Source organism: Talaromyces stipitatus, genomic scaffold (genome assembly GCF_000003125.1).
Source record: "Talaromyces stipitatus ATCC 10500 scf_1105507295515 genomic scaffold, whole genome shotgun sequence".
Lineage (NCBI taxonomy): Eukaryota > Fungi > Ascomycota > Eurotiomycetes > Eurotiales > Trichocomaceae > Talaromyces > Talaromyces stipitatus.
Window position 1 is genome coordinate 1720194 of NW_002990118.1, and position 18792 is coordinate 1738985.

An 18792-nucleotide genomic window follows, 5' to 3' on the forward strand; every position below is an offset into this window, starting at 1 on the left:
CAACTACGACCATCAGCTGCGGTTAACGGCTACTAGCAGCGGTTACAGCAGCTTGCCGAGTTCCTGTTCGCTTTTTCCATTCATATGGATTACCTCGCGGACAGGCCAGGTACGAACGATCCGAAACAAGCGACCTCAGCGAGTCTTTTGCCGGCGCAAACCGACGCTTCGATATTCAGAACGTATTTTGAGGTTTCATCATAAGACTTGCCTTGATTGCATTCATACCGTTGCGGTCAAGGCATGGCAGTTGCGATCTTGAAAACAGATCTATCGAGTACATCGTTTTTGCAGTGATCGGTCACGCGAACAGGCCAGACAATTTTCTTTCGAGTATTGCGCAACTCTTCCGGTCTTTTGAAAGTCAAAATTAGCAATGGCATCCACCACCATGTCCAAGAAGGCCAAGGGAAAGAAAATGGCTGATCCCAATGAGACCTCCAAGTTGCTCGCAGCCAAGATTTCGCAACTGGAGCAAGATGCGGCCGGGGAGAAAGATCAAGAAGCCGAAATAGGTGTGTACCCTATGGTTTACTTCATATATCCTTGTTTTCAATCCGTGCTGTCGTTTTATACGTGACGGAAAAGTTTTTCATGCTGCAAGTCATTCGGACTTTCTAACATGGTGTAGAACGCGAGGTGAAAAAAGCTACAAGAGACCTGAACCAACTGCTCAGCAATATCGAATCGCCAATGACTCGCCTTGAGACAGTCCATAAGAAGTACACCGAGTTGCTAGCCGAGATGAAAAAGCTGGACCGTGACTATACCAAGAGCAAGAAACGAGCGGATCAGCTGCAGAAAGAACAGGATAAGGGCAAGTCGGAACTGAACAAGACAGCTACTATGAAGGACAAGTTGGAGAAGCTTTGCCGAGAACTTACAAAGGAGAACAAGAAAGTGAAGGTACTAGAGCACCGCCTTGTTAATGGAATGTGCTGAGCTGATTGTGGCCTGTAGGACGAAAATAAGAAGCTCGAGGAAACGGAAAAGCGAGCTCGCATGATTGTCAATGAACGTCTGAACTCTCTCCTTGTCGACATTCAAGATGTGATGGCCCCCAAAGAGACTCGGAAGTATGAGAAGATGGATATTGATATGGATGATGCGTAAGCACTACATTTCTTTCACTTTTTAAGTGTCAGTGCTGATTGAGCATAGGATTCGTGCCAAGATCAAGACAATTGGAGAAAAGTTCGAGTTGCGGGAATTCCATTTCAAAGCCCTTCTACGCAGCAAGGATGCGGAAATTCAAAGCCTTGTTGCGAAATATGAAGAGCAGAAACGGGCTGCCGAAAGTGAAGCGTCCAGGTGCCGTGCTCTCACTGCGCAAGTTTCGACTTTCTCCCACACAGAGGTTGAACTCCGTAGTCAGCTCAATATATATGTCGAAAAGTTCAAACAGGTATGTGTTATTGATTGACATGTAAGACCTACTGCTTATGTTATCTAGGTTGAGGATACGCTAAATAACAGCAATGAGCTGTTTCTGACTTTCCGAAAGGAAATGGAGGAGATGTCGAAAAAGACAAAGCGACTGGAAAAGGAAAACCTCACTCTGACCCGCAAACATGACCAGACAAATCGCAATATTCTAGAAATGGCAGAGGAACGCAATAGAAACCAGCAGGAGCTAGAGAAGTACCAGAAAAAATGTCACCATCTCGAGGCGCTGTGTCGCCGTATGCAAGAGCAAGGTCGAGGGCACGGGTTCACGAGCGGCGATGCGAATCACGTCGGTGATCATGCCCTTTCCGGCCATCTCGAAGGTGACGAAGAAGGCACACAAAGTGACTACGATGACGAGGACGATGACTATGAGGATGAGGACGAGGATGAAGATGGTGTGATGAGCGATGAAGAGGAATACGAAGCTCTACGCCAGCGTTTTCCAGAGCAAGCCACTATGGAGAAACCTGTTTTTGGACCACCGCCTCCCCCAGCATTGGCAGAAGCACGCACCAACGGAAATAGAATAAGCTATTAGATAGAGGATTAGGCGGGAGCCCAGTCCATAGTATCGACTGGTGGCAACTCTCTCTAGCCATTACTTCTTTGCCGGTTGGGTGCATTTGTTTCGACATGCCCGATAGGTGTTTAGATTCATTGCGCACCTGATTTTTGGATCAATAACTGGGCGTTGAATGCGCCGTGCTGTAAGTACTAGATAGGGCTAGAGCTCGCAACCAGGACTCCCTAGACGCACGTCCTCACCTGTACTGTATTATCTGTTTTTGAATTTGATTGTTCACAACCTTATAGTGTCGTTCCAAACCGGATTATGCGAATAGCACTAAGTGTAGCGTGGGCCGTTAGTCGCAACTATCTCCTGTTGCTTAAAGTTGCTTGGTATAGATAGTACTTTTACAACCTGCTTACCCCACGCCTTGTTCATGCCGTCTCCAGTCTATGCTTCAACGATCACCGCACGTTGTAGGACAGATGATTGGCATTAAAACGTGCTATCTAGAAATATCGATGCTTGAACTAACATGAGACCTGCAAAAGCGTGCCACACCTGCCGGTGAGTGCCCCTTTTCCCCCAGCCTTCATCCATTCTGACTTCCGATTCCAGTCTCCGGAGGCGAAAATGCAACATCCCGGTAAAAGGCGATGGATGCACATACTGTGTGACCAAGGGAATTGAATGCTCCTTGTCCCAGGTGGTTCCACAAGCTCCCTCAGCGCTCAACGGCCATGCTGCGCCCGTCAAACAGACGACATGCAACCTTCCCCCAAAACCCATCTGCGTGGAGCTGACTCGACTGTACTTTGACTTGATACACGACCAATTCCATTCTTTATTCCACAAACCGAGCATGATCCAAGATGTACTGGACGACCGAGCTCCCCCGATCCTTGTCTACGGGATACTGGCCCTATCTGCAAGGTTTGATCTCAAATCGCTTTCCGGCATAGTGAAACCCCTCTAACATGAATTTCAGGTTCTCAAAGAACCCCTTTTTCGAAGGCTGTGAAGCTCGTGAACGACATCGGCAGTATAGTGCTGAGTGCAAGCGGCTTTTGGACCTTGAAGATGTCTCCCTGGTCACGGTCCAAGCATGCGTTTTGCTCGGTGCAACGGCCGTCGCTGATGTGAAGCCGGCTGCAGAGTCAGTCTACTATGCTGTCGCTTTTCGTATAGCTCAGCTCCTCGATCTACCCCGCCGGTCGACTGTGAGTGCTATTGAGAAGGAGGTTAACATTCGAGGTCCGTCTCCCTCCCCTGTCTCGGATGGCGAATGCCAATGATTAAAGTGTGATTAGTCTGGTGGACACTCTGCCTGATCGATGTCTGGTCAGCGACAGGTATTGGTCTTCCTCGATATATGATACATCGGGATGACGTGCCATTACCTATGAACGAAAGAAAGTTCCTCCAATTGAAGAGAGAAGACACGATTCCAGTCGAGAATCCACCTCGACCAGAAACATCTCTGATTGCGCAGATGATCAAACTGAATCTAATCTTAGCACAGATATACGAGATCAATGACATGGCAGCCACAGGAAGATCTGACGGCGCCGCACTAGAAACGGCTATTCGAGACATATCTCATCGCCTGGATGAATGGCAGGCCGCTCTGCCCGATTACATGCGCGATACACCAACAAACATGGCTCGATACGCCTCCGAAGGGCTCGGGCGAACCTTTGTCGCTCTGTATGTGGGTTACTACCATTACGGACAACTGCTATTCTATCAATTTCTCCACCAGGACTGCCATGCCTCAGTCCCGAGCACCCGATTCTACGCAAACAAGTGCAAAGTCAACGCTGCCCGTCTTTGTGAGCTCCTCTACACCGCGAAAGCTACTCCAGACTGTGAAGTACTATACACCATGGTCGGTCACATTTTAGTAATTTCGTCGACTGTCCAACTGTATATCCTACTCTTCGGCATCGACGACGAAGAAATCAGAATTGCGCGAACACGTCTAGAACGCAATTTTGAGATCTTGCAGTGTCTTCGAACATTTTGGCCTACACTAGATGTGTGCTTTTCTCGGCTGAGAGCGTTTCATAAGGCTTGTCGGGTCTCTATGGAGACTTCGTTTAGGTTGGATCAGTGGATGTTGCGGTTTTTGTCGGAGTTTGCGCAGCCAGTAGGTGATAGGTATTCAGAAGATAGTGATTCAAGTTCGTGGAGAGTGGAGAATATCGTCGCAAGCCCGTCGGATTTTTCGAATTATCTCAGCTGATGGTGGGTTGATCCTTTCTTGCACTTTGTCATTTATAACTTATTCTAAACCTATATTCAGAAATAAATCTGCGATACATCGGGTCAAACATGGGGCCTTTGCAACTGCAAAGATCAGGAGTTTACCATTCTACCTTGGAGCACCTTCATAGCGGGATACATTCAGCTAATTCTTACGATTGCTTCAGCCACGGAGCACCGTCCACGGGTATCGAGCGTTTTGAACCTAATACCAACATCTTTGGAAGTAAGGACGTCACTTCTCCATTGGTAATTTGCTATTTCTATCGACAACAACGCTTGAGTCAGCATCTCGCGGACTAATATCGATAAAATTTCTGCTTCAGGTACCCAGTACCCAGGTACCCAGGCTGTCCCCAAGTTGAAATCCTTTACTGCGTCTCTTTAACCCGATCGATGATATTGACATTCTCATCATACGCATCCACCTGAAACTTCCTAAACTTCCTCGTCGGCACCTTCGCAGCAAACATCAAGTCCAACTCTTCATAAGTCCGACCCTTGGTCTCTGGCAGACGAAAACAGGCCCAAACAAAAGTTAGAAAAGCAGTACCAAACCAAAAGAATCCCGTCTTTCCTCTCCAGTTCCATTCAATCGAATTCAACATATACGGCTCAACGACGTTGCCCACGATTTGAGTGATGTAATACGAGTTTCGGGCTAGACAGATGGTTTTGGACCGGAGGCGAGTGCTGGAGACTTCCGCTGGGATATCCCATCCAATAGGACCGGCGGAAAGAGAAAAGAAGAAGAGCCAGATGACGCATAGAACGGATTGGGCCCATTTTATGCCGGCGTTACCGTGGGCCAGAGTCAGGAAGCCGATTATTATGAGACAAGCGCACATTCCTGCCATACCCCATAGGTAGATTGTTCGACGGCCGGCGATCCTCATGAGGACCCAGGAGATTAGGGTGCCGACAAAGGCAATAGCAGTTTCTCCCAAGCCAAGCTTATAGGCATCGTCGTTATTCAGACCAGCTTGTTCGAAGAAATAAGTGCCGCTAAACGCGAAGGAAGTTCCAGCCAAAACCTGACCAGCGAAAATGACACATGCAATCTCCGTTCGACGCAGATCAGTGCCGCGGAAGCAATCCCAGTAGGAATGGCCGGCTGTAATCTCTTTCTCAATCATGTTCGTATGGATCATCATGGCTACAACCTTTCTAGCGTTAGGTTTCTCGGCACGCGCCATTAAACGTTTGCCGCTATGTTCGGCTTCTTCGTAGCGGTTATGTCGGACAAGCCACCATGGTGATTCGGGCATGAAGAATGCTGCAACCATCAAGGGGGCGGGCCAAAGCCATTGTATAGCGTACGGGATCCGGTAGGACCATTGGTCTGGACGTCCGAGCAGACTTTGCAGCACGCCGGCAATGATGAATTGGCCTATAGCGAGGCGCATGTTGGTGTAGGCTGTGAGGTAGGGGCGGAAGGCCATTGGGCTGACCTCTGAGGCCTAGGCAGATCCGATTGTCGCGAAGATGCCCCATGGGATTCTGTTCTGTTAGCCTATAGATCCCATTAACACATGCCAGCAGTCGATCATTGGTGAGATCAGTTGTCTGGCAATACGAAAAACTCACCCACACAAGAATTGCCCTGCAATCTGCAGTTCCACCGTTGTCCCAAAGAAACAGATAAAAATAAAAGCATTCATGCACACAAGTCCGCCCATAAAGACACTTCGAAACTCGAACCGCTGTAGGAGATATCCATTCAGCGTAGCACTGACTAGCGCACTAGCAGTCGGACTAGATCCAAGAGCCTGCTGCCATTGCCCAGCCACTTGATAACTATCCGTGGCCTTGTCATACGAGCCAAACTGTTTTGCGAATTCCGGGTAGCCGTAAAAATTACCAACGAGGCTTGTATCGTATCCTTCCATGATGATGGACATGGACACCACGACTGACCATATTGCAGCATAGGGATATGCTCGAAGTGCCTTGCGGACTGTTGTCTCGTGCTCATTGATGTTGGCTAGATGGGCATCTGCGACTGAAGCGTGCCATCCTCCTTTCTCGCCGAGGGGGTGGTCGTCAGTTGTTGATCTGAGTTGTTCTTCCACTTTGTTCTCGAAATGCTCGTATTTGCTGGACATGATCGATTTCTGTACCCACGATGCTGCTTGAATGTCACAGCCAGTGACAGGGATGCCTTTGCATACATGCAAAGGAGTAGAAGATCATAGGTCATGAATTGATATCATCCTTGGTCGTGGGAATGGGGGAGAAAGTGATCCTTTTATAGTCCCCAGAGCATGCTCGGTCTCCACAGAAGAACGCATAGCGAAGAACAATAAAACACTGGCCATTGACAGCCGAGTTACACCATGTTGCAATGTAAATGTCTTGCCTTTGTCCTGGGTGTTTGACACCTCCTTTTGTAGGCGTATTCTTTTCCTGATTAGCCGGACGCCCAACGGGGAAGGTTTGGAAAGAAATCCGGGGTACATGAATAGTCTAATTATTTTCTCGTGCTACAAAAACGAAGATATCGAGTCAAATGGCCAGAGAATGCCGGCTAAATGGCTTCGGATAATTGTCATCAACAAATCCTGACAGAAAACATTTACTTTATGCCTGGTTATGTCCAATGATTAATTGTCAAGCCCGCCGGTTTTCCGCCTCCCCGCAACTCCTACGTCGGATTAGGGTCCAGTCTGTGATGCCCATATCCGCCTACGACAGTCTAAAAGCTACTCCTTCCACGCCTAGTACTTGCAATGCCGCCATGCCATCAGATCCATAGCATCAGGTAGCCGAGTGCAATTATATAGCAGGCAGATGGCCGCAAATTCTGACTAGCAATCGCTCAGTCCGTCTGTTTGTTGAACATCGCGACAATGGCTCAACCAAGCAGTATTGTCTGGCAAACAAGCACTCTCACGGTCCAGCTGGTCGTTGGAAGCGACGAAATGGTTCGCATTGTGAGTATTCTGCCACATGATGCACCAGTAAAGGAACAAGATCCCTCATCTCCCAAGCAAGGTGCCGTCCCCCTATTCGGGGTTCGACTGAATGGCGATGGAAATCCGTCGCAGAAGTCGGCCAAGGCACTCATTGGCAGTTACGTCTCAAGCAGACTGAAATATCAGGGTCATCAGGAGTACGGTAACGATCGAGTGAAGTCTCTCGATGTCACTGCGTTTGACGAGACATCCCAGATTTCAGTTACTGCCCACTTGTCGGTCTATTCAGGAATTCCCGTGATTAGATCGACAATGACAATTCACAATGAGTCTCAAAAAGACATTGTAGTCGACCAGCTGTCGTCCTTCGTTGTCGGTGCTTTAGGCGGAAAGCCGATTAATTGTTGGCTGGACTACACCTTATCCACACCGACCAACACCTGGTTCAGAGAAGCGCAGTGGCGTGACGAGTCCCTTCCCAACGTCGGATTAGACGATATCGGTCTCTCCGAACTGCCTGAAAGCCATGACGCGTCATTGGCAGTTCATGCCGTTTCTAATCGTGGAACGTTCTCAACGGGGACATATCTGCCTCTCGGCTTGCTGAAGAAGTATGACTCTAGCGAAACCTGGCTGTGGCAGATTGAGACCAACGGGTCGTGGCGTTGGGAGCTTGGAGATTTCCAGGAGAATGTCTATCTGGCTCTGGGTGGGCCGACGAACAAGGATCATGGATGGAAACACTGTCTGGCTCCTAGTCAGTCGTTCACCAGCGTACCGGTAGCGATCTGTCACGTCTTGGGTCATCCGGACAGCGCCTTCGCTGCTTTGACTGAATACCGTCGACGCATTCGAAGACCTCACAAGGACAATGATGAGCTCGCTATAATCTTTAACGATTACATGAACTGTCTCATGGGCGATCCCACCACGGAAAAGGTCATGGCTCTCGTCGATCCTGCTGTCAAAGCAGGCGCAAAGTTTTTTGTCATTGACTGCGGCTGGTATGCGGACGACAATGGCTGGTGGGACGACGTTGGCCTATGGGAGCCTTCAACAAAACGGTTTCCCGGCGGTCTCAAAGCGCTGTTAGATGATATCCGGGCCAAGGGACTCATCCCAGGACTATGGATTGAGCCGGAAGTGATTGGCGTTCGAAGCGTAGTCGCCAATATGTTACCTGCAGATGCTTTCTTCCAAGAGAACAGCCGACGAATCGTAGAAAAAGGCCGGTACCAACTAGATTATCGGCACCCTGAAGTCATCAAACGCATGGACAAAGTGATTGACAATCTCGTCCGAAATTATGGAGTTGGATACTTCAAGTTCGACTACAATATCGAAGTAGTCCAAGGCACTGACGCAAGCTCCTTCAGTCCCGCTGATGGACAACTGGGCCATAATCGTGCCTATCTCGAATGGGTCGGTAAACTGTACGATCGGTTCCCGGACCTAATTATCGAGAGTTGTTCTAGCGGAGGTCAACGCATGGATTATGCCCTCCTAGCTATTCACTCGCTGCAATCGACCAGCGACCAGCAAGATCCAGTGCGATATTCGGCCATTGCAGCTGCAGTGCCGACGGCAGTTACACCGGAACAGAGCGCTAGCTGGGCGTACCCGCAGCCCAAATGGGACAATGAGAAGAACGCCATGACGGTTGTCAATAGTCTTCTGGGTCGTGTTCATCTAAGTGGTAGAATTGATCTCCTGAGCTCTCAGCAATTGGAGCTTGTTGCGAGCGGTATGCAAGTCTACAAGCAGATTCGTTCCGATCTCAAAACGGGCCTGCCATTCTGGCCGTTAGGTCTGCCTAAATGGCACGATGACTGGGTAGCTCTAGGTATCGCTGCAAGTGGTGGAGTCCGTTACGTTGCTGTATGGCGTCGATCTGGCTCGGACACAGTCTCCCTGCATATTCCAGTACTTAAAGACCGGGAAGTTGTAGTCAAGCTTCTGTATCCAGAGATCTTTGAGACTCACGCACAATGGCACTCAGACAGCGGTGCTTTGTCAGTTCGTGTTCCCTCTGTTGCATGTGCTCGACTTTTCCGTCTCTCTGTCAATTAGGACAGGAAAGTTTTGTATAACCAGTGCAATCGTCTCGTTAGCCAACTAGTGCATCGTTACTAGTGATAACTAGATAGTGATGCTGGTACCATGCAGCAATAGATAATGTGTCTCAAACTCAAAGTCTGTGTCGAATTCCAGATTCTCAAACCATTCACAGACGAAACATAGTACATTAACCCGGAACTCGCCCCAAAAAGCATCGAGTGCTGCAGGCACCTGTGCAATAGGCCCATATAGCCAGTCGCTGATAGAAGGAATGATTTTCATGGCCAGCTAGCTGACATACTACGTTATCATACTACAAGCATGGCTGGTGACCTTGACGAAGTAAAGCCTTCCGAACGTGACATTCCTTGAGAAGCTCAAAAAGTCTAAGAATACTGTTGTCTTCAAGGTGGCTTGCCATGGAAGCATATGTGTGATGAAAGTGGTAGAAGACTCCTATTAGCCTCCTAATCGAGGCATCGCTAAATCTTACAAGTACCATACCAGAACCCGATCAGATGCTAGTTCTCCAGATCTTGAGGTTGACCTTTACACCTGCAAAGATACAGCTTACCAACGGATGAAAGTATAAGGTCTCTGCAAGCGAGGGGTCGTCCTAATTTCTACAGCACAATTACAAATATTCAACCTCTGGTCAAACTTATATATGTTTATCGGAGACACAGTACCTCCCATCGCCATTCTGACCGAATATATTGCAAATATGGAGCCAATTAGTGTATCGAATTTCTCTCAGAACGTCGCCTAGCATAGTTTTCTCGTATTCTGAAGGACATCCACAACGCTAGGGTTCTAAGTGGTGATCCATACCCGAGGAATATGATGATAGTACAAGATAGGAACTTTGGATCGATTTTGATTATGCTCAGACTTTTCCAGAGGATCTTTCGCTCTCGCCGAAACAAGAGAAATGGGACAAGAAACAGGTTGAGATGATGGACTATTCTGTCAAGGATTCAGTAGGTCTAGGTCCAACTTGCGTGTTAGTTCTAACTGTCTATTTTTGCCAGACTGAAGATTATAAGTTGGGTAAGATCGATCACACCCGCTCTTATTCTTACGAGTGGTACGTGTAGAGGTCTCGTCTCAGTTGCTAGGAACATTGAAACAATGCTTAAGAACTTGGTCTATAGCGGTAATCTGCTGCAAAAAGGGACTCACAGGACGCCGCTATACAAGACCCCTTTTTTTTTAAAAAAAAAAGCATATATAGATCGTTGTAGTCTAACCTACAGTATAAGTCATATTTTGCTATTGCCACCCTTGATGAACGTCTGACTCCGTCGAAGCACTTCAGTAGCCTCCCTTGCAATCTCCTCAACAACGTCACCAGCCGGCTTAATCTCCTTGACAACCGCAGACACACTCCCCATCAAATACGGAAAATCGACATCCTCCTTCTCATTCTCAATATCATGCATCATGGGAATGATACCCTGTGCCGTCAATTTCTGAATATCCTGCGGTCTACTTTCCCATTCTTTGATATAGTCATTCGGTAAGACGCGAAGTGGTCTACCGGAAACAACCAGGGTACGAATCGTCTCGCCAAATCCGGCTGAGACAACGGCATCCTTGTGGATTTTACTAGCGCCACTTTCAACGGTAGCCACGAATCGTGTACCGACCCATACACCAGAGGCGCCCAACATAAGTGAAGCTGCTAGACTCCGGCCGTCGTTTACACCACCTGCAGCAACAACAAGGGGCATCTTGCCCGTAAGGGGACTCTTGTACTTTTGCACAGTGTCGACGACAGCAGGAATCAGGACAGAGAATGGGACGTCACCGGTATGACCACCTCCTTCTCCGCCTTGGGCACAGATGATATCCACACCACGCTGCAGGGCCTTTTCGGCGTGTTTTGGGGTACCAACCATGTTCATAACCAATATCCCAGCTTCGTGGAGACGCTTGACAGTATGCTCGGGAGGTATACCAACAGCAGAAATGAACAATTTTGCGCCATACTTGATGATTAATTCGATCAATTCATCGAGTTGACCGTGTGTATAGTCATGGTTTGTAGCACGTGCTCCTCCACCGATCTGTGGAAGTGCCAGGTCGACGCCAAATGGTAGGTTGGGGTCACGCAGTAGTGATTTGAGCTCGACGAGCATTTCTTCGAGTTGCGCTGGAGTGTAGCCCAAGCCACCTATGTTTCCGAGACCGCCGGCATTAGATACTGCGGCTGCAAGGGCGGCGCCGGATGCTTTGGCCATACCGGCCAGAAGGATGGGATGCTTGATGTTCAGCAAGTCGCATAGTGGTGTATGTACAGACATTTTGAAGATGCTGTGTTGCGGAGAACCGGTGGTGTATTGCTTTGTGGTTAGCCGGCGAAACCCCAGTCACGCTGTAAAGGATGCAGGAGGTAGATGATGATAAGCAATAATTGGTAAAACAAAAAGTAAATGCAAGGGTATCTCTGAAGCTTAGAACATCAAGAGCAACAGAATGATTGTTATAGAAATATGTGGAGTCGTCTACGTGGTTAGCTAGATGTTCCCCTCACCGTTCAAGAAGCTAATGTCGAGCCGAGGCACCACATCACAGCTGTTATCCTAAGAGTGTTCCTAATTACTCCCGCCGATAAATGAGGAGCATAACTGCATGACTCGAGATGGACTTCGGAATGTCATCAAGCTGTTTGTCCATCGGTGCTGAGATGTCTCTTGGCAGCTTTCATGTCTATGGCAGTCCTGAACCGTACGATTTGTAACCCGAAAGCCATGTTAATTACCCAGGTAATGCCATAAGAGAATTAAAATCAACCGTAAGGGCCTCAAGAAGAAGAAAAGAGGATTAAGTGAAGCTGTCTTGGTGATAGAGTGGTGTACTATGTAGGGAAGACGGATGGGAAGAAACGCCAAAAAAAAAAACGCGTTTCCTGCCGCGTTAAGTGCCCAAGTACTCCACATCCGCATACTTCACTTTAACTTATATATCAACAAGACTTCAAAACTCCACGAGAACACCACTTCAGATGATGACACTTTCAATATGACCTTTGAATCTTCAAGTGACAAGTTTCTGCAGCCGCCGAGGTAATCGGCCCTTCCATTCCCTTATACTGACAGATCGAATCACGCTAACAAGTTCGTAGCGGCGAAGAATATCAACCAGAATTCCGCGCTCCTTCAGCTTATACACCTCTCCACACCTTCCAATTACCCAAAGCCGATTCGCGAAAGTATCAACAACAATATGGCGATCTGTATTTCTTACGCTTGGCCAAGCTGAAGCCGGCCGCAGAGAAAGTTGGACGGGAGGCATGGGATGGATTCACAGTAGGCAATTCCAACGCGGGCAAAGATTCGACGGTCAGATTATTCACAATCAGCAGATTGCCGGAGAGAAGGCACGGAAAGTGGATAGAGTGCTGGATGTGCGACAGGGAGCGTTGTGTTGGGTAACTGGTACAGTCTATATGGACCTACCGCTAAAACCTAACATTCTCGACGATGTTGCAAAGGACGTGAGTTAACGAACTGATGGACCTATACAAGCACAGACTGATTGACATTTATAGAACTATGCCGCTGCACCCCCTCCCCGAACGACTTATATCGATCCCTTGAATCCAGACAAAACGCAAGTGATGCTAGAAGATGAATCAGGTCGTCTCAGAATGACAGGCACTATGCTTCGAACGACACATTTGGTGACTGGTGTTATTATCGCAGTGTTAGGCACCGAGAACTCGAATGGCGATTTCGAAGTCATTGATATTAAAGTCCCCGATTTCCCAGTACAACCGCCGAGATGGGAACTGGCATCCACAGACAAAACAGAGAGCACGATAAAACGAGTCGAGAACACAACCGGTAAATCATCGAAGATAGCATTCATTAGCGGATTGGGAATTACAGGTTCATCAAGCGATACTCTAGCATTGGAGTTATTGACAGACTATCTGTTAGGGTATACAGGACCTGGTGGTGAAGATGAATCTCCTGCAAGGATATCTCGATTGATCATTGCGGGCAACTCGTTGGGTAATCTGGAAACTGCAACTGCTGCTGCTGCTATGAACGGAGACGGAACTGCTAAGAAGAAGGTGCCAAAGAAATACGGTTATGATGCATCATCCTATAATGCTTCGCCTATTACACAACTTGACAATTTTCTTTCGGAACTACTACCAAGTTTACCCGTGACATTGATGCCGGGTGAAAATGATCCTGCAAATTTCTCGTTACCGCAACAAGGAATCCATCGAGCAATGTTGCCTCGGGCGAAAGCATACTCTTCTGACGGCCTACCAGGAGACACAAGCGTCGAACCCGGCTGGTTCGACAACGTCACGAATCCGTGGGAAGGTTATGTTGATGGCTGGCGATTCTGGGGATGCAGCGGTCAAAATGTCGATGATGTCCTTCGATATTTAGACTTTGCAGATGAGGATGGGAATGCAACAAACAGTGATGGCGACGGGGAGACCAGTGTACAGATTATGGAAGCCATGCTTCGATGGAGATGTGCAGTTCCGACAGCTCCTGACACTCTATGTGAGTTCTCTTTCTATGTACAGAAGTATAGTGTACTAATAGAAGTAGGGTGCTATCCCTTCCAAACACATGACCCATTCATCCTCCAAGCCTGCCCCCATCTCTTCTTCATAGGAAACCAGTCTCACTTCAAAACTGTCGTTGTGGTAAGCGAGCCAGCTTTTCGATTAGATGGTCCAGATACAGAGATGAGCAATTCTGCAGATGAGCCTCTAGCCACGCATGTACGCTTGGTTTCGATACCCAAGTTCCATGAGACGGGAGAGTTGATTCTGGTGGATTCGGAGACGTTGGAAGTGGACGTAGTAAAATTCCAGATATTTTCGGGGAAAGAGGAGTCAAAATGAATGTGTCGATAGCTATATAGAGTCTTACAATATGAATAACGGCTCGAGTCAATGAATATTTGTCTTCAGCTTGAATACCTAGGTAAAAGATTTGTCTGCCAAGCGGCATGCCGCTTTACACATGGTGAGCGATCACTGGGCTCTGCTCACTGGACTTGTCCGATTGTAGGTGACATAACCTAACAATTAGACCTAAGTGATATGAGATGGTTAATGTGAACATTAATATGAACTAGTAAGAACAGTTGACTAGCAAGATTGTCTGTATTACCCTTTCTCCCCCGGTTCTCCGTTTTCCATGCTACAAAAATGGCTTTCTTATATGTGCTTCGGCAGGGGAATTGAGCTCAATTCCCTGTACATTCTGTGTGGTCCACAATATGATATATATCATATATGGCGTTTCATGAAAAGTGAGGCATAGTGTTCGGAGGCCTCTGATTAGCTGAAAATAGGGGAATGACTTGTCTCCGGGTTTGTTCAAATGGCCCTGTTTTCCATGTGGTAGATCTCGCGATATACTAACAGAACTCACTGAGCACGCCGATCAACTCGAGAGAAATGTCGCACCTCGCCACTGTTAGGCAATCTAGCAATTTGACCATAGCCGGCTTGTGTCCTACGTGACTGGCTTTTGCCAGGGGATTTAGACTGTAAATTATAATCAGACTACAGTACTCTGCTCAATTGATGGTGTGTGGTTGGTTTCTTTTTGATGTCGTTAGTAATTAGTACCTTCACCATCTGTGCCTGTGTTGAGGGTTCTTGCATGCCGATGGATTTGTAGTGATACTGTGCAATGTGGCATTTAAATTGTATAAGAATAACATTGGTTCTAACCTATTGGTTTTAGTTGCAATAGTCAATTGCTTAAGTATCATGAATTATGAAGTGAAAAGGGGGAAAGGTGAAAGTAATTCACACTTCACCAAGATTCCAGTCATACGGATTTTAATAAGCCCTTGGAGCTCTCTCTTTTCCTTGTAGAGCGTTGAAGCGGGCCCATTCAACCGCTGCAGCATGCCTAGCTTCAGCGCAAGCCGATGTAACATAAGCTAGAGTCAGCTGCACATTTGGTCTGCCTGTTCGTTTCCTTTCGACCCCTGAGTGGCCTGGAACCCACTGTACCGTTTGTACCGTTAGTACGTACTGCTCTATGGGCTGGAGCGTAAGGGCTTGGACAGCGCCAGGCCCTGTTAATTAGAGGCGGCTTATAGCGTTTCGAGCATTGAGAAGTCCATGTACTGAATTTCGGAGTTTAAGCCTGACGGCTTAGCCCTAGCTTCCGCAGGCTCGGCACGAGCCATGTGGTTTCCCGGTTAGGAAATCCATTGTAGATATCTCCGTCGACACAGCTACCCTCTCAATATATCTGTTAGGCTTGAGCACCGTTACAATAGTGACCTTGCTTTTAAAAAGTCTATACCTTTCAACTGGATTAACTGATACTAATGAACTTTTCCTCCAGAGACGTACGTTACTCGAAACTGAGCCCTATACCAATAACATACTTTGCCTTAGGATGTTGTATCGTCCGGTCCTTGATGACATTCTATTGTATTTATAAACTATATACAGCGTCTCCTGTCTGAACGGGCTCGACTTAGCGCGGCGGATCGCGATCTGACACATAGAGCTGCTGCCGCCGCTCTGACTAAGGAAATGAAAGTCGCGCGAGAGACGGTGCAGGCGATTCAGCGGCGATGGAGGACTGCACAGCACGCGGCAATCGAGAACCTGGATGACGATGATGTTCGGAATATTGTCTTTGCGATGCGAGTGCCGTGGCAGGAGCGGGTTATTCAATCTACCTCTACAGACGGTTCTCCTTCTATCTCTGGTCTGCTGGTGTTTTACGATCCTGAACGGTCAGCGGGGTAAAAAAGTCTGATTGAAAAAGCAGTTTGCGATGGATTGCATTATGAACCGATGTCCATGAATGACAAGGCCATTTCCAGGTTCACTCTATATTGGGCGGAGGTTCCAGCTTTAGATTCTAATGATAATAATACAATCAAATTGAGTGCACTGCGGAGCAGATTCCAGACCATGCTCGCCAATCACGAGTTCCCTGTCAGCCTGCGTTCGGATTGTTTCTTGTATATGGATGTGGAGGGTCTACGCTCGACCAGACCATACCTCTGGTTAGGCGAGCCTATGCCTAGCCTTGGACCAGGACCAGATACAGAGAAGGCGACAGAAACAGGGACAGCGGCGCGACACTCGCGGAATAACCAGGGGGAGCCGGGCGGCATTTTGCCGTCACGAGCCCGGCGTATGTAGTTACCTAGAAATAACTCTACTCTGGGTAATATAGGTAACAGTACAGGGTAGTAGAGTGAGAATATATCATTATTGACTCAGAGTACTGTTCCATATAGATGTATAATAGTTCAACCAGAGACCAGAACAGTCCCCATTTAGGGCTGGATTCCAGGCATACAACTCGGGCCAGGGTGATTCCTCTGCAGCGGCAATATCATAGCATCCGTCATTTGTATTCACCAAGTAGAAGTCCGTACAACCGGAGACCATCCCGGTTTGGGCTGGGGTGGGTGTTTGTCCTGCACTTGTAGTACTAATAGTGGTGGTAGTGATGGTGATGATGCCCACGCAAACATAGTAACCCGGGTATAGACTGGGACAGTCATCATTCAGCGCTGGGTTCCAGGTATAAAAATCTGCAAGGGCAATATTGTTTATTGTGACAATGTCGTAGACTCGTAGCAGCCGTCATCGGGCTGGATGAGATAGAAAGCGTCGCAGTTAGAGGTCATTCCGGTCTGAAGAAATTAGCATATGCACATATATATGGATGATGAATGCACACCTGAATTGGCAACGGGGAGGGTTCGCCATTCGACCCCGCGCTGGTTGCTTGTCCATTGGCTGTCGTGGATGAGATTGTGGTTGTAGTCAGTAGGTGTGGCCGGGGGGATCGTCAGCTGGGCACAGTACTGATAATCCGGGAGGAGTTGCCTAATGAAAACGGGGCCTCGTCTAGGATGGAGTATATGATCAGAGAGCCTGTCGTGACTGGTTTCACGAAAGTCAACCTCAGATAGCTCCCACTTGTTATTCGAAGTTTCCCATTTCGGTGTCTCTTGAACATCAGCAAGTATCACAAGTTTGGTTTGACTATTGCTACCTTCCAACCATCGTTCCGCATCTTTATAGAGCTTTCTTGTGGTCTCACTAATGCCAATTTCAAGAACCACAACAGGCCATTTAGATTTGGAATTCATAAGAGATGCATCTGCTTGTTTTGAAGAGCGGCTGAATTTGGCAGCCCATATATATATACCATCTAGGATTATGGTTAATTTGTTGTGAAGATAAGTACTAGATAGGTGTAAGATTATACTTACTTCTACGGCCAGTTAAGAAGTAAAGGGGGCCAGTACCAGCACTCAACCTATCTTCTAACTCGCCAAAGAGTCTCCTGTAGATTACACCACCAGCACTGCTAGCAGCTTCATGCATCTAGCCTGGACCCTCTTTCAAGATAATACATGCATTCTGAGCATCGTATTCCACACCGCGAATATCGTCACCGACTTTATCAAGTCAGCCATAGATAGTATTGTGCAGGAGAGACCTTGAACTTATCGATAATAAATTAATAATAGACTGCTCAGATATACACTTCAACTCAATAATAACATCACCGACGGAAAGATTCATCCAATGGGTGATTAATGGATCGTCCAATAAGTTGACTTATGACTCCACTCTTCAATTCAACATCATTTCCTTGATCTGGTACTTTACAATACGGGATAGATTCAACCAGATACATAAATCTAAAGCATACTCTAACGCGCCCCTGTCAAGATGCTTCTAAACGCCACTACAGGTAAATTTTCCCATAGATACCCTCACCGTCGGAAAACCAACTCATGTATCCGAAATCACAGCAATCTCAACATCAACCATCCTCCTAGTCCCATACTCCAAACGACACGTCCTCAAATATCATGAATGGATGAAAGACGAGGTACCATTCTCCTATTGCTCACCATCCCGGATACATACAGATTAAACTAAACGGTATATATATAGGAAATCCAACAAGCAACAGCCTCCGAACCCTTAACCCTTGAAGAAGAATACTCCATGCAACAAAGCTGGCGCCAAGACGCTGATAAACTAACCTTTATTGCTTGTTTGCCATTATCTTCTTCTACCTCGTCGTCTGAGACGGTGGCGTTATCAGATCAAGATGATGCGCCAGATCGGATGATTGGCGATACTAATCTATTCCTACGACTTGACGATGACGATGACAATGACAATGACAATGATGATGATAACAACGACGAAGAAGAGAAATCAGTAATAGGAGAACTCGAATTAATGATAGCCGAAACCCGGAATCAAGGAAAAGGATACGGGCGAGCTGCTTTATTGACGTTTTTGTGGTATGTCGTAACTCACGAAAGGGAGATATTAGACGAGTTTCTACGATCGACGGCAACAAACAGCAACAAAAGGTTGAAGTGCCTGAGCGTCAAAATTGGGAAAGACAATACGCGGAGTTTGGCGCTGTTTGAGTCCTTGGGGTTCGAGAAGAGGGCTTCGGAAACGAATTATTTTGGGGAGTTTGAGTTGAGACGTTATGGGTTGGATGTTGATGCTGTTGGGAGGTTGGCGGATGTGTATGGTTTGAAGGGGTATAGGGAGGTGCAGTACAATGAATAGATATACTGGTCATAGGA

At 47.4% G+C, this 18792-nt stretch overlaps 9 protein-coding genes across 11 annotated transcripts, besides 1 other annotated feature; 6 read left to right on the forward strand and 3 right to left on the reverse strand.

Moving 5' to 3' along the window:
* Nucleotides 1–83: 83 nt before the first annotated feature.
* On the forward strand, nt 84–2219 carry TSTA_046670 (uncharacterized protein). Its single transcript, XM_002485121.1, has 5 exons — nt 84–515; nt 632–906; nt 961–1109; nt 1162–1405; nt 1454–2219. The coding sequence occupies exons 1-5, from the start codon at nt 377–379 to the stop codon at nt 1985–1987; spliced, it is 1341 nt and encodes a 446-aa protein (XP_002485166.1). The 5' UTR covers nt 84–376; the 3' UTR covers nt 1988–2219.
* Nucleotides 2220–2532: 313 nt separating this feature from the next.
* TSTA_046680 (C6 transcription factor, putative) lies at nt 2533–4347 on the forward strand. 2 transcript variants are annotated; one of them, XM_002485123.1, is made up of 4 exons: nt 2533–2890; nt 2946–3211; nt 3268–4204; nt 4263–4347. In XM_002485123.1, exons 1-3 carry the CDS (start codon nt 2820–2822, stop codon nt 4200–4202), a joined length of 1272 nt encoding a protein of 423 aa, XP_002485168.1. In that variant the 5' UTR covers nt 2533–2819; the 3' UTR covers nt 4203–4204; nt 4263–4347. The 2 variants fall into 2 exon arrangements, with proteins under 2 accessions (XP_002485168.1, XP_002485167.1); XM_002485122.1 differs by lacking the exon at nt 4263–4347 and having other exon boundaries at nt 3268–4257.
* A 26-nt stretch (nt 4348–4373) lies between these two features.
* Nucleotides 4374–6394, reverse strand: TSTA_046690 (sugar transporter, putative). Its single transcript, XM_002485124.1, has 2 exons — nt 5810–6394; nt 4374–5668 (listed from the first exon to the last, which is right to left on the reverse strand). Exons 1-2 carry the CDS (start codon nt 6325–6327, stop codon nt 4594–4596), a joined length of 1593 nt encoding a protein of 530 aa, XP_002485169.1. The 5' UTR covers nt 6328–6394; the 3' UTR covers nt 4374–4593.
* Nucleotides 6395–7071: 677 nt separating this feature from the next.
* On the forward strand, nt 7072–9207 carry TSTA_046700 (Melibiase subfamily, putative; the record flags this gene model as incomplete). Its single annotated transcript, XM_002485125.1, has 2 exons — nt 7072–7155; nt 7189–9207. The coding sequence occupies 2 exons, from the start codon at nt 7072–7074 to the stop codon at nt 9205–9207; spliced, it is 2103 nt and encodes a 700-aa protein (XP_002485170.1).
* A 1202-nt stretch (nt 9208–10409) lies between these two features.
* TSTA_046710 (oxidoreductase, 2-nitropropane dioxygenase family, putative) lies at nt 10410–11548 on the reverse strand. Its single transcript, XM_002485126.1, has one exon. The coding sequence runs from the start codon at nt 11499–11501 to the stop codon at nt 10458–10460; it is 1044 nt and encodes a 347-aa protein (XP_002485171.1). The 5' UTR covers nt 11502–11548; the 3' UTR covers nt 10410–10457.
* A 612-nt stretch (nt 11549–12160) lies between these two features.
* On the forward strand, nt 12161–14074 carry TSTA_046720 (DNA polymerase delta subunit 2, putative; the record flags this gene model as incomplete). Of its 2 annotated transcripts, XM_002485127.1 has the most annotated exons (5): nt 12161–12263; nt 12323–12506; nt 12563–12694; nt 12749–13727; nt 13776–14074. In XM_002485127.1, the coding sequence occupies exons 1-5, from the start codon at nt 12220–12222 to the stop codon at nt 14072–14074; spliced, it is 1638 nt and encodes a 545-aa protein (XP_002485172.1). In that variant the 5' UTR covers nt 12161–12219. The 2 variants fall into 2 exon arrangements, with proteins under 2 accessions (XP_002485172.1, XP_002485173.1); XM_002485128.1 differs by having other exon boundaries at nt 12323–12694.
* A 1451-nt stretch (nt 14075–15525) lies between these two features.
* TSTA_046730 (uncharacterized protein) lies at nt 15526–16357 on the forward strand (the record flags this gene model as incomplete). Its single annotated transcript, XM_002485129.1, has 3 exons — nt 15526–15546; nt 15653–15951; nt 16114–16357. 3 exons carry the CDS (start codon nt 15526–15528, stop codon nt 16355–16357), a joined length of 564 nt encoding a protein of 187 aa, XP_002485174.1.
* A 69-nt stretch (nt 16358–16426) lies between these two features.
* Nucleotides 16427–17557, reverse strand: TSTA_046740 (muramidase, putative; the record flags this gene model as incomplete). The annotated part of the gene is made up of 3 exons (XM_002485130.1): nt 16427–16755; nt 16905–17381; nt 17443–17557. The coding sequence occupies 3 exons, from the start codon at nt 17555–17557 to the stop codon at nt 16427–16429; spliced, it is 921 nt and encodes a 306-aa protein (XP_002485175.1).
* Nucleotides 17558–17845: 288 nt separating this feature from the next.
* Nucleotides 17846–18786, forward strand: TSTA_046750 (uncharacterized protein). Its single transcript, XM_002485131.1, has 3 exons — nt 17846–17930; nt 17992–18071; nt 18137–18786. Exons 1-3 carry the CDS (start codon nt 17909–17911, stop codon nt 18773–18775), a joined length of 741 nt encoding a protein of 246 aa, XP_002485176.1. The 5' UTR covers nt 17846–17908; the 3' UTR covers nt 18776–18786.
* Nucleotides 18346–18385: a microsatellite.
* Nucleotides 18787–18792: the final 6 nt, after the last annotated feature.